Genomic DNA, 23536 nt, shown 5'->3' on the forward strand with positions numbered 1-23536 from the left:
AAGGCGTGGTGATACGTTGTCTAGGCTGGTAGTCATGTTCTGCGCCCGGAGAGCGTCGCTGCCCAGCAGCTCGGGTTGGTCCCAAGGTGCTGGATACCTCAGAAAGATTTACGTTCGACTGCCGTCCTTGCTGAAAACCTATAGAGCATTGACTCTTCAATCCGTGTTGATTCGCGGTTTTTGTCCGTGAGCTGGAGGCTTTCTGTCTACCTTAATATACATGTAAGGTAGGCACGGGATTGCTGTAGGTTTGGGACACGTCCGTGATCCGCGTTTACCTGTTCACAGCCGTCATGGGAATGCCCATTACATTGCTGTGAGCGGCTCTGAGAGTATACGCTGCAAATCTGAGAGCTAGAAGACTGGCAGTCAACAAACGCTTAAAAGGTTCATAAAGTGATGATATCGCCTGGCCTCTCGGATCAAGCAAGTGGCAGTGGTTATTCACACGATGCATCACGAGCAAAGAGTGCGATAGAGTTTGGTACAAGGCATGGATCTATTACTTAGATCATTGGCCGTTTGATTTGTGATAATACAAGGGCGACCCTTTTGTCGCCAGGTCATAATAAGTTCGTGATGCATACTGTCATCCGCCACCGAGGCAGTCAATCTTTCGAGCGGAGATCCCCCTAGATCCCCGTTCTGTTCCTCGAAATACAAAGCCATATGTCGCCGAATCCATTTCGAAAGAGAGATAACTGAAGCAAATAAAAAGTGTCCTCCCATGCATGATGTGATGTGTGTTTGTGTTGTAGTGTTTGTTGTTAGCATAGTTCGTAGGACGAACAAGAAAAGCCGTTAAGTAAATATTGACTGCCTTGCCGGATAGCGGTTATGAGAGTGATTGCACCCGAGTAAGAGACATCACGGTCGTATAATTAGTGCTTGGTGATCTTCTCATCATCGTAGGTGGAAGAGCGACCACTTTCGGAGGACTCGGTCTTGGTGAGGTCCTCGCCATCCTCCTCGGATGGGCCGTGTATGGACTCCTCAAAGACAGGCTCAGGCTCGTTGACGTCGAACTTGGTCTTGAAGGCACCGATGTTATCGGCGAAGCCACTGCTGTTGGTGCGGCGGCGAGCGTTGGTGAAGCGGAAGTCCTCGTCAACGACTTCCTCGCCAGCATTGCCCCTGTGAGACATGAAAGTCAGCAATTGGATCTTATCTGGTCAAGTCGACGTGCGTTGGCAGGAAACGTTGGTGCTTTGAAGTTGCCAAGAAGGGCGTGTGTAAGTGGGGTAGAGGGGGTCCAAACTTACCAATTGCTTCTGCCACCACCGTTCTTCTTCACCTTCTTGGGATCGACGCCCTCATGACCGTGCTTCGCAAAGTAGCGAGGCAAGTGCTCTTGGGGAGAGGCAGTACCGTCGGCCAGGCCGGCGTGGTCACGGTCGTTGTACTTGTGAGATCGAGTCACTGAGAAGGGTGTGTTAGTCAAAGATGATGCCAGGAGCCATAGATCAAGCATTGGGACGAAGACAGCAAGATCCAGGAAGTGGACATTGACCATCTATAGCGTTGATGTTCGAGTCGACAATGGACCAGCGTACAAGCCGGTGATGATGGGGAAGAGCATCACGGAAGGAATGGTGATGCGGGGCAGGTGGGAGCTTCACAGTATTGGGAGGGGAACGGGCTACTTACTCTTGATGGAATTGGTGTTGTTGAAGGGTGGTTGTAAGTGTGCAAAGTGCTTGAGAGGGTTCAAGAAGAGCGAGTCGAGATTGAAGAGGTTTGTCGGTGATTGAGGTTGGTCAAAATTGATCGTCGTTGATGAGTTGATTCGATGGTTTGAGGAATAGCTTGATGAGTTGTTGTGATGTGAGGATGATGGAGGGGAGGAGGGGAAGATATGTAGATGAGGAGAGCTACTCAGGATGCTTTTAAAGGATGAAGGCTCGAGAGGAATGGCAGCCTATCACATCACGCGATCATCAGATAGCTTGCCCAATGGGGTGGCATAGCAAGGGGGGAAGTATCGAGCAGGTCAGGGACGGCTGGGGGTTCCTTTGGGAAAGTTGGACCGCGTGACTTGATGCAACGGACGGAGGGGCTGCTGCTGCAAGGGAAGCACATCAGGACGGCAGGAGCTGGACGAGGAAAGGCACGCCGCACGCCCAAGGGGGACGGGGTGCCACTGGGACACTGAGGTGGACGACCTTACGGGGGTACCGGCCGGCATGGACTGGGAGTGGCCGGGAGTGGAGATGGACGTGGACTGACGCCAGACCAAACCTTCATTATGCCACCTTTTTGTTGTACGTCTTCGCGGCATAGAGGAATTGGAGACTAGGGAAGCTGTTGCCTTTGCTGGCCGGCTGGTTCCCAACACCGCATAGCTCTACGCTTCACCTTTCCTTTGCTCTACCTACTACCCCTCCCTCTCATCCAAGTTGTTTGGGGTCCTTGGTAACAGGCAGGCTTACTACCTTGGACCGTCCAACATTGACTTCCTTCCTTCCATGAGAGCTGTTTCCAATTGTTCCTTCCTCAAAGAACACAGGCTCCTTCTTCTGACAGATTTCCAGTCATGACTGATTGACCACGGGAGCACAGTGACGCAAAGGGGGCCCACTCGGATCCGGGGTCTCAGGTACGAGCGTGCAGCTGGGACGGGTGGCCAGATTGCGGGGTAGTGGATACCTCAGTACCAACCGCCGCTAACCCGGTACATCGTCCAAGCCACTGCGTCGCAGCGCCCACCCAAGTACCTGAGCAGCACGAGACCAGTACCTACGAACCCCTGCCATCGAGCCATTTCAGGTCCACAACTGATCCAAAACTGCCCATCGTCAGTGTCGTCTCACCCCGGCTGCTTCCTTTTTTGTCTCTCAATCAGTCGTCGTCGTTTGCTCAACCGCTTCTTTTTCGTTTGTTTACATACATTCCTGCAAGGCAATGTCGCAAGGGCCTCAATTGTGCCATTCTGCTGCTTGGTTCCGAGGTCGGGGCCCAGGCCGGTACGTGTGGCTGAGGCAGCTTCTTTCGTGCTTCGTTTGGACCAATGTGCCAGCTTCGCTATTCTGGCCTGAGCATGGTGCCTTGCAACGACTCCATCGCGGCAAGCTGCATCAATGGGGCACATGATCATGCTCATGCTCGGTGGCTGCCCTCTGCCTTCCGTTTCCCACTTTCCAGGCTCCACGTCTCCTTTCAACCCGTTGGTTTTACCTAACGCATACTGCCTCACGGAGACCTCTTGAAGCTCCACGAGAAACTGCTCAGCTCCCAGCTTGATGGGCGATGGGGATTTCCAATGGGTCCTCTCCATCGTCAGCTGCCACAACCTCGCTTCCGGACCTTGGACCCCAAGGAATCCCGTCTCAACAAGTCTGAGATGCCGCTGCATCTCGCGGGGAATTGGCCGTATGACCTGGAATTCCGCGTTTCAATCTGGGTCCCCGAAACCCCTGGACCGGCCAAGCTCGTCAGGTCCGAGTCAATTGACCAATGGCCCCCACCCGGCTCAGGCGGAGAGCTTTCTAGAGCTCTCTCGATTCCTCGAACCAAACTTAGCCTCCCCCGATCTCGCAATACATCCCACGCTGATTTCTGAAGCCTACTCTGACTCAACTGCCTTCCAACTATAGACAAGATTGGATTCACAGCTTCGATGCGGCGCTTGAATCGGAGAGTTCACGAGCAGCAGAGAGATCCTCTCTCTCTCTCTCTCTCTCGGCCCCGTCCACCGGTTGACAGCTTGTACAGGTTAGCCCCCTGACTCGCACGAATCGGTTCCCCGCCGTCTGTGCACTTGGCACCACTCCTCTGATCTACCCTGCAGGCTGGTTGTCTCGACGGCGCACTTCAAGCTTGACGTGTCTCCCATCTACCTGCCGCATTCCCATCAAGGCTGTCATCCCATTCGTCAATTTATAACCGGCCGATGGGGGGCCGGGTCCAGCTTCTAACGATCTCCGGCTCCGTTTGCTAGGCTTTACTACCTCTCGGCCCTATTGACTTTATATGGTCCGGATCTACTAGACTCGTATCTATCTGGGGCTCTATCTTCTGCGGGCCAGATAATGCTATCAGCATATGTGGATTCTAAGGTCATGCCGACGATTGCGGAATCAATGTTTCCAAGATTCTAGAGTCACGAAGGCTGGATTGGCAGGTAGTGTGAATGGCAGGCGATTTCGGAGTGCTCGTGATCCCGAACTGCCTCATTTTACAGCGGGGTCCGGTCATTATCGGTGGAGCTCGACGCAAGCGGCCACGCCTCAGCTTCTCCACGGGTCCCGTGACCTTCATGCCGTGATTGTTCCACTTCTACCCTCGTATCGAACAGTCTCGACCTGGTATTGCCAAAGATTGTGTGAGTCAAGTCCGTTATTACGACAGCTTGTCTAGAGATCTCGAACTTTTTCTGGACAGCAACAAGATCTGCTGAGCTGCGTCGTCGTGATTGACTCATCGAATCTTCGCTAGAGTTCCACGTCACAATGGTTGACTCAGGACCTCGCCCTCTATTTCCCCGAGCTTATTCTCACGCAATCCCTACCCGCCTTTCAATCAGGATCGTTCCCCTTATCACGAATTGCTCATTGCAATGTTGTCATGTAGAAGTTTCTAGCTCTATTGCGTTGCATTCAGTCCGAGAGGCGTCACTTACGCAATATGCCGTCGTTCACAGGATCGAATCGGTTTTGGAACAACGACTTTCGCGTCACATTGGACTCAACCAACCAAACTTTGCTTTCCAGATCTTGGAGACACGTTGCCTCTTACCCTCGGCCTTATGACACTCTGTCTGTCATCACTGCCCGTGACTTGTCTTGATCAATTTGCTGTACGCCTAGATCAGCCGAGACCAAGCTAGACGAGATGTAGGCAACTTGTAGTAAAATGTACTTCACCCCTTGAAGCCTTTCACGCTCGTCGTTCTCCGAGTATCAACCCCGACAGCTATAATTGACGTTAGCAATTGGGTCTGTTGGCGTTCCTGCCTAAAGTTGGCGCGGCAGTGGGTCGATAGATGATCGTTAACTAGTAGGCCCTCGAGACTGACTTGATGAGACTCGCATCGTCCTGTGAGCGAGCTGAGCTTAGATACATCACACTGTTGATATCAGGCAATAATGATTCACTGATATCAAGGGAAGAGATTTGTCTACTCGTAGGTTTGTAGTATCTCAGACATCTCTCGTCCAGGACTACGGAGAACTTTTCTTGTTTGATTCCATAGATCTACGATGAGACACGGACTCTTCTACTGCATGAAAGGTCCGCAGCAAATATCAATCTCGATGGTGTATAGCTCCTGCCTTCGAATCAATGCGTTTTCTTGCACTTCTGTCCACTAAGGGGCAACAACACACTTCAAACGCAAAAAAGGCTTGTTCCGGTTGGAGCTCATGGCCATGTTTTTTTTCTGGCAGAGCGAAATGCCCTTTGACTAGCAGACGATAGCTATTGAATTGTGAGCTCGAGCTTAGCACAAGTCTTTATAAGGAACCTTCGTTGGCTATCAGTTGCACACCGATGCTAGTGTCTCTTTCCGCCGTTCTATCGGATGAGACAGGAAATATCATTTAGATGTGAGCTCGAAGTCTTGAAATACTACTGATTCAACTGGCCAATATTTATACTCTGGTGACATGATATGAGATGCTATTACATTGATCAGCGGCCTTGTATGGTATAATCAGAACTCGCAATCTTCCCAGGCCATAAATCAGACTTCCCTTCCGCGCTGTTCACTATTTCGTCAAAGTCACCGAAGTATTCATGAGACGAGGTGCTCAGACACTGATTCCAGCTGTTATTTCGCCTGAGATCCATCACATCGTCTTGAAGATACCTTATGATGAAAGAGTATGAATGCTAAGCCGGGTATAGGGAGTGAGAGATTTTGACGCCGTCGATGGCGATGATGGTATGATGTCTGATCCAGTACCATTGAATTCGAGCATGTCACTGCAAGGCAAAGTTGTCAGGCTTGATCTATGTCCGAATCAGTTGATATTGACATGCGACTCCAGACCAGCATTGATTCCCTTAGTCTTCGCAGTTTACTGACAACATGACGTCTAGTCTAAACTAGCTGTCTTCGTTACGATGACTGGTTGGGGGATCTTTCGACCCTAGCAGTGTGGATGTCAGCGTGACAAAGGGTCGTCAAATCACCTTCGGAGTTCCCGAGAAACCGAGATAGCTCAAGGCCAGTAAGAAGCAACGTGACATCCCGGGCTCCGAATTACTCATCCGACCTACTACATGCGAGTGAATTCATGGGTGCTCGAATATTTGGATATACATGCAGCAATCCGAAAGTTCTGCCGCCACTGACGTCGGAGTAGGCAGCCGGATTATCTTTGATGCAGATGTAGCGTACAAGTCAAGTTGTTGATGGAATCAAGAGATTGATTACCCATCAAACGCTATCCGAATTGTACTGGGTTTTGAGTCTGACACAAGTGAACAACGTGTCGGCAGCTTCCGAACATCAACACATTCATGCCCAACAACACGAATCTATATATCCCTGCTACAAGGGCAGCGAAGAGCCAGAAGCACCATTCATCCCATGCTAAGACCAAGCACGGCCATTACAACGCCACTCTCTAAGATTGATGATTTTTCATGTAAGATGTCAACGTAAGCCATACACTGCCAAAAGAAACGAAAAACCCAAAATTCCGGGGTCTTCAAGCTATCTCGGATCATCTCAAACAATTTGCCACGAGCTGAACAACCACGAGTTTGCAGCGCTTCACGCACATACCAAGAATAGCCAAGGAGAATGACCAACGATCTAGCCGTGTTCCCTTCACAGCCACACGTTTCAACGCAAGCGCGCTTTTGAACTGCTTCAAGCATCTATGTCTTCAAGAAAAGCTTCATGTTTTACGCATAAACAGGGAGGCTTAGATATCTCCAGGTTACATGTACGAACGTCCCAAACCGAGATGGCCTCCAAAGCTTAACATCATGAAGGAAATAGAATCAACTAGGAGGGCAAGGCAACGGAACCGGCGCCGGGAGCCAGTCATCATGCTTGCTTGCTAGCAGCATCTTTGGACCCCCAAAAAGGAACGAGGCTAAAAATGTCGTTGTCGTCGAACAGGGTGCTGACGTGAGTCGATGGATGAGTAACATCCTGCTTAGAAAGATCTCCTCCATCCATCCACGCACGGGTTTAACAGGGCTGAAGGCAAGTTGTGTATGCAAACAAACGGCTTGCACTGCCGGTAAGGTGAAGGTATAGGCTAGACTGGAATGGGGTCCAACAAGCCTTTTCTTTCTTTAACTTTACCTTTTTTTTTTCCTCGTTGCCGACCGTTCTTGCTCAACGGTTGACGGATTTTATCCCGGTGAACCAATTGCAGAAGCCCCCAAAAGCTTGGGAGATTCATACCTACGCCCGGAGCTGGGTTGTTCCCACGAGGATTTCGGCAAAGCCGCGCACACCACACACCTTGGACTCCTCCTCCAACTCGAACTCAGGAAAGGGAAACCCACCTGCCATCCATCCAACCCATTCCAGAACTACATGTACGTATCCCATCAAAAAACCTCCCTCATACTGCATTGAGACAATGATCTACATCCCACCCTCCCTCTCCGCTGTGCCTTAGCATGGTGATTTTTATAAACGCAAACCCCCATCTCCCAGCTGAATAAGGTTATCAAGACCCAGATAGAGACCGAACCCACACCCGTGGTCCTCTCTGCCCCCTCTCCCTCGGCCATGCAGACCGAGAGGCTCTACATAGACCGAGGAGAAATAATTAAGAGGGGAAAAACAAGGCCTCTGACCGAGGAAACTCAGTAGACCGGGGACTCTTGTACGATTTTATCGTCATTAAGTTGCGGGGTTGCCTGTACTAGTCCCAAACTCTGAGGATCCCACGAGAAGGAGATTTGGAAAATGCGCAGCCTTGAAAGGATGGGAATCTCACGTGTCATTTCATATTCTGCTTTCGACTAAACTTCCCTCAAGTTTTCTTTTCCCATTCCCTCCCCATCCGAGCTTCTTCCCCCCCTCTCTTTGAACGAGTGTGTAAAAAGACTAATTTGCGCATCGTGACATTCGAATGCGGGGAAAGATTTTCCTCTCGGAATGGCCTCCCATCATCATATCATCATCAAGAGAACTGTGTACCAGGCTCCGATATTCCCAAGAAACGCCAAGTAACAAGAAAAAAAAAGCAATACGAAGTCCGATGCCTGCCAGCCCATGTTTGCCATCTAATAATAGAGCCAGAAATCTCAAGCACGCCGGGACCCGAAGCAAGTAACAAGAAACCACAAAAGCAAAGGTGATGAGCAGAGAGTGTGAAAAAGAAATCAGGCGAACCTCCAAACTCGTCAAGCCAGTCGGCCGTATTCCATCCGTACGTTTTTGACAGTCATGTCATTCGATTGCGCGTCCATATCTTGAGCATCCGATATTTTGTTCTTTCTCGAAAACGAGTGGGATATTGTCGCGGCCCCTTTTTTTGCGTTTCCCTTGCCGCTCGCTCAACTAACCATTATCCGACCCCTCTCTCTCAAGGCAGCTTTTCCCACTCTTTAAATGGTGTAAGTCTGCATATCCTGAAACATGAACATGTTGTCCGCGAATTCCATCGCGCCGGGGTGTGACGACATGCCCATGTGGGCGGCGCCCGTCGGATCGTAAGCCATTGCCGGCGCGGCTGGGTGTCGCGGCATGTGTTGATGTTGCCGTTGTTGCTGGTGTTGCGCCGCCCTCGCGTGCGCTCCCCGAATCTTGAGGAACTCGGCGTGGAGGGCGGAGTAGGCCTGGCTGAGGGAGTCGTTCTTTTGTTTCTGGTCTGAGAGCATGACTTCGAGATCCTTTATGCGTTGATCTTTGCGCTCGCGGTATGCTCTTTGTGAGGCTCTGTTTTGGGCTCGGCGACGCTGTTGGGTGATTGTATTAGTCCTCTACTGTGGTCTGATTTTATGTGTTTGGTGCTGTCGGCGCAGATACTGGGTTGACGTCAGGTCTGAAACTTACTGAGAGCACCGAAGGGGGCGCATTCTTGTAGCGGTTTTCACGCTTTCTCTTAGCCGGGCCCTTGGTTGCGCCAGATTTCTCGTCCATGGTAGGCTGAGGTGATGCTGTATCGCGGGAGGAGCTCATTGGGCTTGGATAAATGCTTTGGTCGGTGCCATTGAAGTCGTTTACAAAGATCATGTCAAACTTTGGTAACACATTGGTCAATTTACACTCTTTTCTTGCGACGGAAGCGTCACAACTCACAGTTGATATGATGGGGCTCGTGGACTCAGATGAACTGGCAGTGTCCAGGTACTGCTCTGTCTCGTCATAGACGTACGGTGCTTCCATATCTAAGAAGGCGTCCATGTCGTCGTACATGTTGAGTGGCAGTGAGTGATCCATGTGTAATGATTGAGTGGCAGTGGGGCGAGGCATGGAAGTTATATGGTGGATGAGGTGGTAAACGGGTTGATTCGATTTTGTCTGGAGGTCCACGGGCTGTCAAGTCTGGGCGAAGAATGAGATAATATATACGAGGAAGTAGATGGGCAACGCGTCGTCTGGAAAGGTGTGTCTGCAAGGAGATGTGTAATGCGAACTAAGCTACACCATGATGCTTTGCAACCGGGCTGAGAGGAAATATATATGGCGCGACGCATGCGAGAAGAGACGCACCACACAAAGCTAGGTCCCGGACAGGGTACCGGTACGTCAAGAAGAACTCGGGGAAACTAGTTAGTAGGGCAGAAGCTACATGCACATGTGTGAAAGCAGTATCCTCTGGTTCGTAAGTACGTCGGTAAGCAACATTTCGACAGACATTGCCAGGACCACAACGTACATACCGGCAACGCAACAATCCAATGGAGGCCAGGGTCGTCGATTGGACCCCCAGATAGCGCACCAGCTCGTGGGCTGCTTAGGTGCATAGCAGTCCCTCTCGCACCCTCCTTGTTCCTGGTCCCTGGTGTGGTGTTCTGGGTAGCGTGATGGGGAAGCCAAGAGCGAAAGAAGAATCGCCGCCGCCGCCATTCTGGGCCTGGTCGAAGAGCTTGAACCGGGTGGAGGGGGTGGTGATGGTGCGGGCAGGGATGGGAATGGAGACCGCTGCTGTCTCTTTTGCATCTGCCAAGGACCCGCTTCGAACGGGCTGCGATGTTGCAAGGGGCCCCAGCAAGACGGAGCCAGATTCGAACGGGTTGACGGGGCAGGACGGGAGACGGTGCGCAAAGACGGAGGTGAGGAGTCGAGTAAGCCGACGCGGTGCCGTTAAGCTTTGGCTCTGCCGCCGTTGCATGATACTGAGCCTTCTCGACCACGACGCCGTGTGTAGGCCAGTTGAGATAACTCTGCGTGTTCAGGTTCTCATTCTGACGAGTCGAAAATTCAGACGACAGGTTTACGAAAGCATCGCCGCAGCCAGATCTAGCCTCTTCGTCTGGTCTGCTAGATTCTTCATGATCCTAGCTTCAACGAGAAGAAATTAGAAATTTGGGAAAGGCAAACATTCGTGGTCTCGCCTCTTCGGTCTCCTCTTCGGTGTAGACGACGCCAAAGTTATCTTAGACTCGCTTCTTCGGTGCCAAAGAATCATGCTCGCTGCGAGTCAACGGCAACGCTGCATGACCAACGGTTTTAAATTCTTCTCTACAGCCTCATCCATAGCTTACTGAGTTAACCAATCCATCCAGCATGCAGAAGGTGCAAGTCGTGGCTGTCGCTAGAACCACAAAGCAGTCTCTGAATGTGTCGACGTCGCCCAAGACCGAGGAGGGAGGGGAGGGGTGTGGCAAGCCGGGGGGCTGCTGCCGAGCGTAGAGTCGCAATCCCGCCTTTTGGGATCCGTTTCCCAGCAGCAAAGCTTTATTCTGGATAGACTTCTCGCTCTAGAAGGGCGGAGCCCAATTTGGAACTGAGCTGTGGGCGCAGCACAGTAAGGGCGTATGCATAACGCGGCAGCAGCTTGATGCATGCCGTCCTTTCGCCGTTCTCCGGGGGATCTCGAAGATGAGATGCCCAGTGCGTCAAATACCCTTATTGGGTCGCCTGCTGGGGCGAAGGACAGGACAACATACTCCGAGATTGGATGGAGTGGTATGTAAAGTTGCTTGAGGGTGGCGGCTGTTACACGCTTCGACTTGCCCTCTTGCCAATGACAAAGGTCCTTGTGGGCGTTCGTCTCAGTCACAGCCGGCGCAGATTCGGGGCTGCGGGTTGTTGTCGGCTTCCAGCAAGAAGCAGTGCCAAAGCGATATGACGAAAGTGATGACTAAGTTGCACAGTCTTCGCATGCTTCCGAATCCCACGAACTTGGGTAAGAGTTGCCAATGCTACTCAAGCCCAAAAGAGGCTGCCTGCGTTTGCTGTTCTTTCCGTATGCAATTTGTTACGAACCACACCTTCGATTAATGGTATGCAGGATGGCGGCACATTCACCGTGTGAGTGCAGCTTTCGCAGGGGATCGTTGCCTTGCCAGGCTGGCCCGGTCCCAGGACCCAAAGCTAAGGTACTCCGCAGTGCCAACAATAGAAGCCTCCACGAGTCTTGCTTGCGAACAAACGGACACCTTACGTCAAAACTGTTGTGACGGGGCTGTCAGCTGTCGATGGTGGTTGGACGTCTTCTGGATAGACTTTAACTCGGTCGTCGGCCGGAGCTAGGGCGAGGCAGCTAGAGATCCTACACTAGGACATAAGAGAGATACTGGTGGGATGCCATACGCACTTCCCAACCTAATTTCCGTCAGAATGGTCAATCCCTCCCGTCTCTCATTTCTTCTTGATAGACGGCATAGTTGACCGAGATGTATTGAGGAACCTTGTGTCGATGTTGCGATGCTGTGCTTCGGTTTACGGAGCATTCAGCTAGCCGGGATGCTCGATAGAGTGAGTGGTGTGGAACAATATGCGAGGAAAAGAGGGAAAGAGGGGGGGGAAAGTAACATGGGATTTGTCGTCTTCTCCAATTTCCCCCAAATCTTATGAGAGTGGTCTCTCAATCCGGGGGTGCATATCGCGGACAAGTATCCGCAAGATAGATGGTGTTGGTCTAGGCCGTGGGGTCTGATTCTGCAGCATTGGCATATTGGAACACATGGGAACTTTGTGTCTTCTCATCCGCCCATGTCTAGTGAAATTCGCAAGGACCGACGGTTGGAGACCTTGTTGTTCCTTGCTCTTGCAGCATCAGTACAATGCACGGATCTCCATCTGATAAGCGGTGGCCCTGTCAGTCTGTCAGATGTATTTAGGATATTGCCGACAGGCTTGAATCGCCCCCACCACAGCCACAACTCAATCATTTGAGGCTTGGGTGTTTTGCATCGTATCGAGTAAGCGATTCAACTCATTGAAAGGAAGGGAAACGTTTCCTCGTTCCTTTGAAGAACCTGTTGCCCAAGATGTAAGGAAAGTCGGATACCGAGAATGAGCAAAAAGCATGCCCATTGGCGTTCAACGGGACAACATGAGTGTGATGCGACCTCTGTAGTGGAATTCCGCCGCACTAGCGGGCGTTGTTCTCCGGTTACAACGTTTTGCCGGCGTTCCCTCAAAGACAGCTGCTTTTGACTTGATGTGCCGTTTCCAACGGCTCATCACCGTTATCCCAGCCCTGGTATTCTGTAATCGCGAGATGAAAAGACGAGGCTTGAATGAGTCGGTAGACGCCGCACCCATTCTTTGCTGTAACATGATCTGATCTGTCGCTTCTCGCAAGCCGTGTAGTGACCTCGTGGTGTCGATATCATCGCCGCCACCTCCAAATAACCTTAAGGTGAGGCGGCCGAAGATCAGCGTTCCTGTTCCTCCCCGGATCCGAATCCTGCCGCTCGCAGCCCGTGCCCCGGGTGGAACTCCACACCGGAACTCCCGAAAACGTCATCTTACACCTCGCCTTTGCTTGAAGTCCGCATCGCAGCCGGGAATAGCAGGCCATTGTGACAATTACGGCGACGGGAGGATGCCAATAGTTTGCCGTTCTTGGCATGATTTCTGCGAGATTTGAGGGATAAGTTTCGCCACGGGCTGGTCGCTATTCTCGAGATCAGGCAGCCATATATTGTCCCTGTTGAAGTCTCCTCGACCCCATTCTCCGCTCCCGAGTTCAGCGGAAGGGCGGGGTTCTGATGCATGGCTGTATTAGTCTTGGTGTATTTTTGATCCCTAGTCCTCCACGCCTGTACGAACATGCCAATCACATGCCCAGCTTTGTTTTGTCATGCTGCAGCCGTTAGCGTTACCCGCGTCCCCATATCCCGTGGAACCATACTTACAGGGGATTCAGGCGTTGTCAGGGCGTTCGAAAGATTGTAGCCCCCATAGTGCGAAGAATGCTGGCTCGAAAACTCCAGGTTTCTGTTGCCTCCATGGTGGGTTATGGATCGTGGGTATTGGTGAGTGACGATACCCGTAGATTGGTTTGTTCGGTCTCGACTCAGGACAGAGTAATCCTTGCTTGAGATACTGAGACTCAATCCGTAGAGCTGGATTGATGACGGACGGATGAGGCTAGAGCTCGGCCGAGTCAAGTCTATTTTAAAAGCTGCCGGCCCACCTATGCGACAGAGCTAAGTAACTTACGAATAGCTGAGCAAAAGACCACGAACATGGGCCTTGGTATACAATTCCCGCAGCAATCTACTACTGATCCGGGGCGAGAAGCAGGACGAAGCATTCGAATGAGGTTTCGTAGTCTCGCTCATCCATCCATGGAGGCGTCTCGTAACTCGGTGTACTCCCGCAACATGTGAGTTAGTCTCCAACGCGATGGGGTAAATACTAGCTGAGCGGAATTCCGTATGAAACGACGGGCCTAATTTCCGTCGATTCTATGATAGGTGTGCCGGCTGTAGCAGAAGTGAGCTCTCAGGCGGTATCAAAGGCCAGTTCCCTCAGGTACACTTCTGCTCATCAATTGTAATGGCCTGCCACGTCAAGAGCTGACCAATGTTTGGCCAGCTCCAACGCATCATATTCACAAAGGAAGGAACTCGATTGACTTGATGGAATATGTTCCGTCCTTGGAACACACGTAGGGCGGAGAGCACAATCACTTTCAAATCCAGGTACATGATCGAAGCCCTCGCTCTTCATGGCGTGCATAAGCCACGTGCCACGAGAGTGCCACGAGAGTGCCCGGCAAGGAGGGTAAGAAAAAGTGCGACTCGAATACCGCGGGATGGATTTCACCTCAAAGATAAGGGCTGCGTCTCAAGGATCGCAGGTTGACGGATGCCGGCATGATATCCCGAAATGCCGCAAGCTGGAAAGGGCTGCCCACTTTGTGCTGGCGGGCATTTGGCCATTGTGACGTGCCTGCCCTGAGAAGCGAGGACCATGAGATGACGGAGAAGCCCGGGACGCTGAACAAGGTTCTGTCCTAAAGCTCATTGCTCGTTGTTGGTGACCATGTCCTGTTTTATTGAATCTGAAGAACAACACTAGCAGTTGCGACCACACCAGTAAAGTTGTAGGTGGCACTGACTTCTTTTCTTGAAGAAGAACTGATATCCTCTTCCTTTAGATAACTTTAAGACCTTAGCCGTCTGTATTTACTGTCGTATGGGCAGCACAAACTGTCAGTGTTCCAAAAGTCGATAAATAATGCAATTTGTGCCAACACCGTCCTCTTTGACCAGTGCTCAAATTCTGCAGACGTGGTACTCTGTCCATGCCCAAGTTTTTAGAATGTGACATCAAAAAGTTGACATGATGTGGTATTCCCGCATCTTGCTCTGCTGCATGGCAGCGTGAACGGTGGCGTAAGGAGCACCGTTTTGCGTCGAGACTTTGAAATTTGGCGACGATTTGTCTCGGGGTCTGTGGGGGCAGGCCACATGACAGTTTCCTTCTATAGATTAGGCAGAAGGAATCTTTGCAAGTTAGTCTCAGATTCCCCTGTGCGGTGTCCAGGCTGTTGAACTGTTTGTAGGTGGCTGGCCGCTGGCAGCGTTTTCTTCGTCCATCAAGACCGTCTCTTTCCACCTCAGCCCAACTATTTTCCGAAAAGGGTAATTTTTGTATGCCCCAGCACTGGAGTTGCTGGGATGAACATGCAGGGGGCACTGGACCCATGCAGCTGCGTCCGCCGGTGCGCCAAGCCGTTGTCATTCGTCCATATGATTGGTGACAGCATATTTTGGCCCCATATGGTTTTCTGGGCAAAGGTTCGACGCTGAGCTCTCTCGGACCAGCAGGATCATGGCCTTGGAAGTGCTTAGTCGTTCACAGCATTCCTGTGTTCGATCAAAATATCATCTAACAGAATAGAAGAGGGCGGCTGGGAGACCGTATGAGACTGATGGCTTTCGTTTCTTGGGCCTCGCGTGGCTCCCTAACACATAATGAGTACTCGTTTAACGGGTTGTGTCAGATTTTGTCGTCTGCACTTATGATGCTATTGGTATAAATGGGGTTGCCAGTACCGAATCGAGCTTTATTGGGTCCGTTGCTGGCTTCCAAACAACTCGCTTCGTCTGCCATCTTTCCAAATTGGCGGTGGCTCTAACAATTAATACAGTCGAGACTTCCTGCGCCGGATGCAATGATGCTGCTGAATCCGACCTAGTCGTGGTCTCGTGGCACACGGCTACCGTCGTGGTATTTCTCCGTCCCCATCCGCGCCTCAGTCACGGATCCTTTGATACGGCGTGGGCAGGCAGTAAGAACCCATCGCCTACCTATTTTGGGCTCATCTCTGAGGACCCGTGCTGATCGATTTGAAAAAGGTCCATGTCGATGGAAGGATGCAGCAGAAGCGACTTCAAGTCTCTGTTGGCCAAGTCCTAGCCCTATGCAGGGTCTTTGCGGGCGTAAGAAGAGGAGACGATCATTCTCTCTCATACCTTTTCGATATGCTAATATGCCATCCGAAATGGGATCATGATGCCCCGGCATGCCCCAGTAATACCTCAAGCGAGGCGAGGACAACACCCCTACAGCGGTCCAGCAGTTCGAAAGGCCGCATATCCATCATCCTAGAGTCTTTGGAGTCCCGCCTCGGCTTGAGAGATGCCGGGACCGAAGCCAATCTTCCTGCTCATGTCGATTGCCTGCTGAAAACGCTTCCTTGCGTCCTCCTTCTTCCCCAGTAGAGCAGCAATGTCACCCATGTTGGTCAATGCTACGGCGCAAGCTTCGTCACACTCTTCAGTTCGATCCTCTCCTTTGACTTCCTTCGAGTGTGAGTAAGCAATGCTAGCCCAGTTCTTCGCAGCCTCCAAGAGTCCGGCTCGGTCTGTCGGCATGTCGGGACTGATTATTACGTCGGAAGTTGCAGGCGCGTTAGGAATGGCATCCAGTGGGGTTTGGAGAGGATGCTGAGCAAATGCTGCAGCCAGATTGTTCACTGAGGAATGCGTTAGTATGGTTTTTGAAGTACACTTCTAGGAGTCTAGGAACATACTGATTGTGACTCGGTGACACGGGCTGGCACAAAGTCGCAATGCCTGGAACAAGAGAGGCACTGCCAGGTGAAACTGAGATTTGGTCTCGTAGTGTTGGGCGAGGGCTATTGAACTCTGTTAGTGACTTGGAAGCAGGCGCAATATAGGGCGTGTAATGGGGGACTAACACTCCATGGCACCGCCAATTTCCTCTGGGCTCATCCAAGGACCTTCATCTTTCTTGATACCTTCCTTGTGGCGTCGTCTTGACTCTGTCAGTGCTGTTTCGACAGCCCACGTCAGACGAGCCAGAGCATTTTCTGGCTCCAGCACATGCTCGTCCGAATAGAGGGCACCAAGCTTAGTGCTGGTCCCGACGGCTTTAGCCAACAGACGAGTGCGCTTGCGCCACAAGTTTTCGACAATCTTCTCTTCACCATTCTCCGCCACTGCTAGTCGTTGATTATCCGACAGAGACTTCACGGCAGGCGGCTTGCCAGACTTGTCTACTGTCCCATCTGCAATGGAGTTTTCCATCCATTCTACCCACTTGAGGCAGTCTTTGAGAACGGAATCCAAAACAGTTATGGCTCCCTGGTAATTTTCAATCTTTTCGAGCCAGGCCGCGGTCTGAATCCTGATGCCCAAGACATCATCCGAGAACGGGTCTAGCTGGAGCTCATTGCACTGCTCCAGTGCTTGCTTGTAGTATTTTCTCGCAAGGTTAGGGTCGGGGCTGATGTTTGTGTAGTAAAGAGCTCTGCGAAGAGACTTGGCGATGGGCCTGGGATACTTCGTGAACTGACGGGCCATGAAGTAGTCGAAGTACAACTTCACGATGTAGATGGAAACGCCCGCCAAGCCAGCAAGACTGAAAAGTTCGGATCAGCTACGTAACTCAGAGACAGCGACAGCTTCAGATATCTCACATTGCCAGTGCTAACACAAGCTCTTCTGGACTTTCTCTGAACATCCTCTTGATACCTCTCGGTGTCATGGAAGTCAAAACTGAGCGAAAGGATATTGCCCTCCAGAGCTGACTTGCGGAAGGCGGCGGTGGTGGTGGCGGCGGCGGAGTGGAGGAGTTGTTCTTGGTGCCGTTATACGAAGTGTTCGAAGTGCTCCGGTTTCTCAATTGGGTATATAGGCACACATTTGAGGCACTATGAGATGTGCTTGCTCGTAACGCTGCTGTGAACGCTGCTGTGGACGTTGCGGGCGACCTGACGACCTGGCGAAGCCCCAGGCCGTTGATTGCCCGACATGCCGCAATGCGCGACACAGCCATCGTCGTCGTCAATTGAGAAGAGGATGCGAAAACAGTTTCCGAAGCTCGGTCAAGTTGTGCGAAAGGGCTAATCTCGTGGGTCGGAGCGTGGTGGTTGACTGTATTCGGATGGTTGTCAAGTGACGTATCGATCAAAAATCAATGAGTTTCGCCTGCATTATCCGGCAGGTCTGGAGCTCTTGCTCTGGTGGGTCTACACTCATCAATGCGCAACCAATCAGACGAACGCAGTTACTCCGAGGCTCAGCCAGCAATGTCGCAAGTGCACCCCCCACCTTGATCGTGGGGAAGAGCTCCGGCCTGAGAGGGGCAAGTACCGAGCTTCTTTCTCCCGCCATCATCTATTTTGTGTAAGGACTCGACGTCTTCCTGACCCTCGCATTTCATCTTCAACATCAAGACGCTAGCGCAATATACCCGAAGCTCCACAGCAACTCATATTCAAGCAAAGACCAGCAAAATGTCTGGAAAGTTTGAGCCCAAGAACCCCGTCACCCTGGCCCCTCCCAAGGATGACCCCATCACCCTCGAGGAGTTGGCCAAGGCCGATGGTAAGTCGATATGTTTTTTGCCTTCATTGACCTGCTTCGAGGCTCTCTGGCAGCATTTTCCTAGCGCAAGAGTCACGAAGGATCGTGTTATGTATTGAAGAGAGCGAGACCAAGGTTCTTGGTTAGATACCTTCCCTAATCCGAAGTTCATGAACACAAGTTTGTGAATATGGAAATGGCTGCGGCTTCTGTAGTCCTTTCATCAAGTGGTTGCGAAGGTGCCCAGATGTTCTCAGCCTCACACGCAATTGTCTTGCCGTTATTTAGAAACCACTTTGACAATCCTAACAATATCATAGGCTCCGACCCTAATGGAAAAACATATGTTGCGATCAAGGTAATAAAGCATTCCCGTTTTGCACTTTTTGACTCATCTAATGCTTTATGATACAGGGTATCGTGTACGATGTAACGGGTAACAAGGCATACCAAGTAGGAGGATCCTACAACGGTAAGGAAAATATCCATCTCGGTCTCAAGGCTATCATGACTGACAACTCCATAGTTTTCGCTGGAAAGGACGCCTCCCGTGCTCTCGGAAAGACCTCAACAAAGGCCGAGGATGTCAGCGCCGACTGGCAGGATCTTCCTGACAAGGAGAAGGGTGTCCTCAACGATTGGATCACCTTCTTTTCCAAGCGCTACAATGTTGTTGGCCGCGTCACCGGCGCTACCAACTTTGAATGAAGGTTACCAAAAGCTCGGCTGTGATGTCTGAGCGCAGGGTGAAAGAAGAGGTTGGGGGGAAGAGAGAGGCCAAAGATATCCGTCATTTGGGCGTGAGACGTTGCCATGAGCGAGTGTAAACGTAAAACATAAACTGAGAGTATCTTGCGTCAATGACCCCCTACCCTGAAATGTGAGAGGACGTCTTCGGCGACTCCGGGCACCTTCGTGCTCAGTATCCCTCAGCACTCATCCATCTCTAACTCATCTACAGCTGAAAATGGGTGGCAATGTCACCTCGCTTTGAGCCTTCATCGCACTCTACAAGGCTCCGATGTAAAGCTGCCTGATCCTCAAGGAAGTGTGCGATGAAAATTCCCAATCCATCCGTCCACATGTGTTGAGTTGTGTACTGCATACGTCGTTCATATGCGATGCCACCGTTCTTGCACGACTTCGCGACACGGTCCCGGGCGTGGTTCCCCTCCATCGACGATCGGCGTCAACGCCCAATCGCTCACGAGATATACTTACTTCGACTCAAGAAATAGCTATGTTTCGGGCACCAGTTTATATTGAATACGAGAACACGTGGGTGAGCAGAGATGATCCAAAAAAGTAGTCGTTGAACAAAGTGACAAATGACGTGTCCTGGAGTTACTGCAGGCTCCCAGCCATTAACATCATCCTGCGTTTCAGCTCATGGTCCCCTTTCCTGTGACTTGTCCTGCAGAAAAGTGATCGTGTTAAAGGCGTCCCGATTTCCGTTTCATAGGGGCAGCTTAATCTCTGTTGCCCCGTTGTACGACATACCGTGCAGAAGTACTTGTCCGCCATGCTTACCCCCTCGATCTGAGCCCGACACCGTATGGCTCGGGACCTGAAAACTCATTGTCCCAAAGTAAGTAGAAATGAGTGGTATAATTCTTCACGACATGGAGCATGCATCTTTCTCCTTTTGATAAGAGACCTTGAACGAACGACGTAAGCCCGGAAGCTCGGTGAGTACCTAACCTCAGGTAGCTCTTGAATTAAGGGACTTTACACTATAGCATTGGACCTTTGAAAACTGATCTGGGCTCATAAGCAAACTATGTAGCGTAATTAGGAGGGTTATAGTCATGAGCTACAAATCTTGATGGGAGGTGAGGCTTCAACAAAATGCGTAAAGTGACAGCCTCACTACTAGGTATAGCATCTTCTCTTCGTTTCAAACTTCACTCTAGGGCCAGAAACACTAACGAGTAATCTATCTCCTCTTGAACCATGTGTAACAGATGCTTGCAGGACCGCGCCCAAGTGGGGCTTGGCGTCGAATTCTAGGCTTGCCCGAGTTAACACAGCCCAGAAACATCAGACCGATGCAATTCCCAACGTCACTTTGTGTCAATGTCTTAAAATGCATAAACCCGTGTGGGATTGAGTTTGTTCCTACGGGAAATCGAGATTCATGTGCCACAGCATCTTGGGCTGCTCATCATCCTGCTAAAACAGAGAAACGCTGCCATCCAGCCATTCTACCAGTAGCAAAATGAGAAAAGAGGACAACTATACAGGGCATGGCCACCAGCCTTTTTGATCTACCATTTTCCCCACAAAGCAAGTTTAACCAACATTCTGTGCCAGGCAGAAACCCTTGCGATCTGTACTTGGTGGAGCGTTCCCGAAAATCACAGTTTCTATATAAATAGTCTGGCCTGCATATGAAGGAAGGCTCCGTCTCCACGGTATTCGCACTGAACCCAGTGAACAAACCCCACGCCACTCTCCAAGACGACAGAACTTGGGAGCATCTCCCCTGGTTTTCAAGGGTACTTTCAAAAGATTGGACGTGACTGGACCCAACTCAACGACGACGTTGTTGCTGGCCACCAATGAACTCTTCCTGACGGTGTTGCCCGGCGGCGAAATGCGGGTGCCCCTGATCCTGCCAGGCCAAGATGCAATTATCGCACGGGACGCTCTGCTGCCACGAATTGCGAAGAACCTTGACGCCGAAGCATTGGTGGCCGGGGTCGTTGCGGGCAAAGTGGCAATACGACTTGAGCCGTAGAATGGAGTGGTTGCAGGTGAAAAGGAACTCCTCCCAATCGCACATCTTGGGATGGTGGTGTTGGTGGGGAAGTATGCTGCGCTTGTTTGAAAATAAATGGCTTATAGTAGTAGCTGAGATCTTGGATCAGCTCCTTGAAGACGTTATAATTACAAGAGAACGTTTAGATACGTGCAGTTTGGCCGTCCAGATCCGTTCAAAGGACTGTATTTGGGCGAATAGTATTCGAACAAAGCGTAATCTTTTGAGAGCCGTGAACGATTGAGAAGTGCGATCCAAAGAGTCGTGATCCGAGCGAGGTCGACGATGTAAGTAAAGGTGAATAGGATGAGGAACTCATTGATCATCCTCCGGTGACTTCGCTCCATCTTATATACATTTCATCCCAGAGCTTCAAGGCATCGGCCGCAACACGCTCTGTCATGTCTATTCGAAAACAGATCTGCATATGGACGCAAAGGGGCTTGTTGAAGGACGTTGGGAAGCCTGGGTACATGGCACACTGTGCGTGTGTTGCTGCCATATTGGTGGCATGCAAGTGTCGAGATGCCTGTTCGCGAGGATGACTAGGTTCAACGTAGAGTGGTGGTGGTGGGGGCGAAGACCACTCATTATTTACTCCTTGCGAGCTCCAACAGCTACCCTACGGAGACTAGTCTTGGACCAAAGAGACGATGGATCATGCAGGCCGGAAGAGAAGACTGCATCCGCTGACCAGGTAGTTGACGAGAATGCAGGAACTACTTCATTCTCGGCACGAGGCGGTTCGAAGCCTGCCTCGGGCCTTGAGGCGATGGTATGAAGTCACCAGTGAGCCAGGTGTGTTGATGAAACAACTGGACGCCTCTTCTGGTACACGTTGCAAAATAGATTAAAGTTGAAACCATGTTTAGTCTATGATGGCTTAACAGTTGACGCCTATCAACACGTCTTCGATCGACTCGATCTCACGATGTTGAATGGTCCTCCGGAACCATACCAGGCCATTCCGTGAAGACCCAGTGTTATTGGCTATAACATCAAATGTTTGCTATCCTCAGACCGGACAGCGACTACCGTTGCCACTACCTTGATACATCAATGGTCATCACTCTCGTTCTTTCCTCCATGTTCGCATTAGGTTCGTCTCTCATTTGGAAGTAGTGTGACATGATCAACGTCAAGACTTTGACGGCCGAGAGGGTGGTACCTGTGCCACCCAATCAGTCTAGGCCAACAGCCTGGGATCCAAGTCGCTTGCATGTTGCGGAGCGGCCCGATAGGCGGGTTTAAGTAAGCTGAGAGGGACGCTCACTCCTTGGCATAGAGCAAACATCGAATATCCGTCTCGCAGACGGGCGAGACACCAGGCGAATCCGAAGATACGGCCGAATGATCCCCTTCAAGGCTTAAAACAGAGTCCAATAATGAAATCTTACTGGAGACGCAAGAACAGAACGAAGCCGCGCGGCGCCAAAACGGAAGCTCATGTGGCTGGGAGTAAATGTCGCGGCCAACATGTTGCACTCGTGATACTGTGCAACAAGGGACAAGGCCCCGCTCATCAGAGCGTGTAGTTGTTGCATACATATGTAGCCTTCCATGACCACCGATCTTGATGTGAACAGTAGGTCGTCAGAAATAAATATGCAAGCTCCGAAAGACTCTGTACGCGGTGAAGGTTTGTACCATCGGAGAACGACATCAATAATGACATATCATATCTATTCCGGAGCGCACTCTCGTTTCCTGTGATGCTCATCCAGTCTTGAGTCTTGCTCCCCCACATGAGCGGTCGCGCCCCGATAATATGCAGTTTGCTCAACGAAAATGAGCGAACAGACAGAAGAGGATATGGAAACCTGCTGCGAGAGAATAATTTTGGCGAGCCCGTGAATATGGGCATTGTGGTGCCCGTGGCTGTCTATATGGTTGCAATGGAGACATTGCGGCGGCGTCAGAGATGAGAGAGTGCGCACTTGCGTCATGCGTAAAGCTTCTCGACCAGCTTGGTCAGCTTCTGCGCTGGATATAGCGGCGAGCTCCGATGGGCGGACAGTCTCAAGCTGCTGATAGTTGGCCGGAAGTGAGATGCGATGATGCCCAAAGATGGCTGCTCGGGCTCGAGGACGTCGCCTACCTAATTACATAGCTATACAGTCGGTGGCGGCCCGGACAAATGATGAGGATTGACACTATAGAGGCCATGGAGGTACGAAGATACCGTAGGTCATGGTCTAGCGAGATCGTCTAAGCCTCTGTACTACACATTACAGTACCTTAGGTGTTGTTGATGACTTCAGTGGTCTCGAGCGCCCTAGCCAAAACTGGTTATGTCAGCCGAGAGACAAGAGATGAACTCTCGTGTAGATATGACCCTAGACCAGCAGATCCAGGGTAAACTTTCCGTGGCTGGCCAAGGCATTACATATGAGTTGGACAGAGAACATGTTATCCCAGGTTCGCTCGCAACCGCGTCTGTTCAGGCATCCCGTTTTCCCTCCGGATTTAAAACGATTTGAAGGGAGGAAACCTTCTAGGATTCGAGCAATGAGGTGGTCATGAACAGGTAGGTTCTTTATCGAAAACGTTTTCCGTCTTTCATTCTTGTTTTTTTTCCCCCTGGGCGGTTGAGCTTCTGCTTGCTTTTTCCTCTCATGT

The 23536-nt window shown here is 51.0% G+C and overlaps 10 protein-coding genes across 10 annotated transcripts; 4 read left to right on the plus strand and 6 right to left on the minus strand.

The window, feature by feature from the left end:
* Nucleotides 1-881: 881 nt before the first annotated feature.
* Nucleotides 882-1471, minus strand: BDP81DRAFT_389471 (uncharacterized protein; the record flags this gene model as incomplete). The annotated part of the gene is made up of 2 exons (XM_060587260.1): nt 882-1134; nt 1263-1471. 2 exons carry the CDS (start codon nt 1469-1471, stop codon nt 882-884), a joined length of 462 nt encoding a protein of 153 aa, XP_060450390.1.
* Nucleotides 1472-8520: 7049 nt separating this feature from the next.
* Nucleotides 8521-9331, minus strand: BDP81DRAFT_389472 (bZIP transcription factor; the record flags this gene model as incomplete). The annotated part of the gene is made up of 3 exons (XM_060587261.1): nt 8521-8871; nt 8969-9154; nt 9215-9331. The coding sequence occupies 3 exons, from the start codon at nt 9329-9331 to the stop codon at nt 8521-8523; spliced, it is 654 nt and encodes a 217-aa protein (XP_060450391.1).
* Nucleotides 9332-9663: 332 nt separating this feature from the next.
* Nucleotides 9664-10006, plus strand: BDP81DRAFT_415501 (uncharacterized protein). Its single transcript, XM_060589461.1, has 2 exons — nt 9664-9733; nt 9799-10006. The coding sequence occupies exons 1-2, from the start codon at nt 9708-9710 to the stop codon at nt 9941-9943; spliced, it is 171 nt and encodes a 56-aa protein (XP_060450393.1). The 5' UTR covers nt 9664-9707; the 3' UTR covers nt 9944-10006.
* On the plus strand, nt 9664-10582 carry BDP81DRAFT_81824 (uncharacterized protein). The gene has a single exon (XM_060596329.1). It carries the CDS (start codon nt 9943-9945, stop codon nt 10438-10440), a length of 498 nt encoding a protein of 165 aa, XP_060450392.1. The 5' UTR covers nt 9664-9942; the 3' UTR covers nt 10441-10582.
* Nucleotide 10583: 1 nt separating this feature from the next.
* On the minus strand, nt 10584-11236 carry BDP81DRAFT_415504 (uncharacterized protein). The gene has a single exon (XM_060589462.1). It carries the CDS (start codon nt 10923-10925, stop codon nt 10674-10676), a length of 252 nt encoding a protein of 83 aa, XP_060450394.1. The 5' UTR covers nt 10926-11236; the 3' UTR covers nt 10584-10673.
* A 91-nt stretch (nt 11237-11327) lies between these two features.
* Nucleotides 11328-11706, plus strand: BDP81DRAFT_415505 (uncharacterized protein). Its single transcript, XM_060589463.1, has one exon. The coding sequence runs from the start codon at nt 11362-11364 to the stop codon at nt 11539-11541; it is 180 nt and encodes a 59-aa protein (XP_060450395.1). The 5' UTR covers nt 11328-11361; the 3' UTR covers nt 11542-11706.
* A 2582-nt stretch (nt 11707-14288) lies between these two features.
* On the minus strand, nt 14289-15524 carry BDP81DRAFT_81855 (uncharacterized protein). The gene is made up of 3 exons (XM_060596331.1): nt 15343-15524; nt 14531-15287; nt 14289-14481 (listed from the first exon to the last, which is right to left on the minus strand). Exons 2-3 carry the CDS (start codon nt 15062-15064, stop codon nt 14395-14397), a joined length of 621 nt encoding a protein of 206 aa, XP_060450396.1. The 5' UTR covers nt 15065-15287; nt 15343-15524; the 3' UTR covers nt 14289-14394.
* Nucleotides 15498-17727, minus strand: BDP81DRAFT_81842 (TPR domain-containing protein). Its single transcript, XM_060596330.1, has 4 exons — nt 17268-17727; nt 16527-17209; nt 16359-16463; nt 15498-16301 (listed from the first exon to the last, which is right to left on the minus strand). Exons 1-4 carry the CDS (start codon nt 17624-17626, stop codon nt 15931-15933), a joined length of 1518 nt encoding a protein of 505 aa, XP_060450397.1. The 5' UTR covers nt 17627-17727; the 3' UTR covers nt 15498-15930.
* A 230-nt stretch (nt 17728-17957) lies between these two features.
* Nucleotides 17958-19096, plus strand: BDP81DRAFT_415512 (cytochrome b5-like Heme/Steroid binding domain-containing protein). The gene is made up of 4 exons (XM_060589464.1): nt 17958-18177; nt 18477-18514; nt 18571-18628; nt 18683-19096. Exons 1-4 carry the CDS (start codon nt 18087-18089, stop codon nt 18862-18864), a joined length of 369 nt encoding a protein of 122 aa, XP_060450398.1. The 5' UTR covers nt 17958-18086; the 3' UTR covers nt 18865-19096.
* A 1147-nt stretch (nt 19097-20243) lies between these two features.
* BDP81DRAFT_415515 (uncharacterized protein) lies at nt 20244-21349 on the minus strand. Its single transcript, XM_060589465.1, has 2 exons — nt 21072-21349; nt 20244-21009 (listed from the first exon to the last, which is right to left on the minus strand). The coding sequence occupies exons 1-2, from the start codon at nt 21262-21264 to the stop codon at nt 20690-20692; spliced, it is 513 nt and encodes a 170-aa protein (XP_060450399.1). The 5' UTR covers nt 21265-21349; the 3' UTR covers nt 20244-20689.
* Between the last annotated feature and the right edge of the window lie 2187 nt (nt 21350-23536).

The sequence above is a fragment of the Colletotrichum phormii genome (assembly GCF_030913505.1).
Source record: "Colletotrichum phormii strain CBS 102054 chromosome Unknown BDP81scaffold_2, whole genome shotgun sequence".
In the NCBI taxonomy this organism is placed as follows: Eukaryota; Fungi; Ascomycota; class Sordariomycetes; order Glomerellales; family Glomerellaceae; genus Colletotrichum; species Colletotrichum phormii.

Coding starts and splice junctions, on each gene's coding strand:
- BDP81DRAFT_415501 (XM_060589461.1), top strand. CDS start 9,708: ATGCACATGTGTGAAAGCAGTATCCT. Junction 9,734..9,798: donor ATGTGTGAAAGCAGTATCCT/CTGGTTCGTAAG, acceptor CAACGTACATAC/CGGCAACGCAACAATCCAAT.
- BDP81DRAFT_81824 (XM_060596329.1), top strand. CDS start 9,943: ATGGGGAAGCCAAGAGCGAAAGAAGAATCGCCGCCGCCGCCATTCTGG.
- BDP81DRAFT_415504 (XM_060589462.1), bottom strand. CDS start 10,925: ATGCATCAAGCTGCTGCCGCGTTATGCATACGCCCTTACTGTGCTGCG.
- BDP81DRAFT_415505 (XM_060589463.1), top strand. CDS start 11,362: ATGGTATGCAGGATGGCGGCACATTCACCGTGTGAGTGCAGCTTTCGC.
- BDP81DRAFT_81855 (XM_060596331.1), bottom strand. CDS start 15,064: ATGACAACGGCTTGGCGCACCGGCGGACGCAGCTGCATGGGTCCAGTG. Junction 14,482..14,530: donor CGACTTTTGGAACACTGACA/GTTTGTGCTGCC, acceptor AAGGTCTTAAAG/TTATCTAAAGGAAGAGGATA.
- BDP81DRAFT_81842 (XM_060596330.1), bottom strand. CDS start 17,626: ATGGCTGTGTCGCGCATTGCGGCATGTCGGGCAATCAACGGCCTGGGG. Junction 17,210..17,267: donor CTTGTGTTAGCACTGGCAAT/GTGAGATATCTG, acceptor CGAACTTTTCAG/TCTTGCTGGCTTGGCGGGCG. Junction 16,302..16,358: donor GTGTCACCGAGTCACAATCA/GTATGTTCCTAG, acceptor CGCATTCCTCAG/TGAACAATCTGGCTGCAGCA.
- BDP81DRAFT_415512 (XM_060589464.1), top strand. CDS start 18,087: ATGTCTGGAAAGTTTGAGCCCAAGAACCCCGTCACCCTGGCCCCTCCC. Junction 18,178..18,476: donor GGAGTTGGCCAAGGCCGATG/GTAAGTCGATAT, acceptor ACAATATCATAG/GCTCCGACCCTAATGGAAAA. Junction 18,629..18,682: donor AGTAGGAGGATCCTACAACG/GTAAGGAAAATA, acceptor ACAACTCCATAG/TTTTCGCTGGAAAGGACGCC.
- BDP81DRAFT_415515 (XM_060589465.1), bottom strand. CDS start 21,264: ATGGAGCGAAGTCACCGGAGGATGATCAATGAGTTCCTCATCCTATTC. Junction 21,010..21,071: donor CGGATCTGGACGGCCAAACT/GCACGTATCTAA, acceptor CCAAGATCTCAG/CTACTACTATAAGCCATTTA.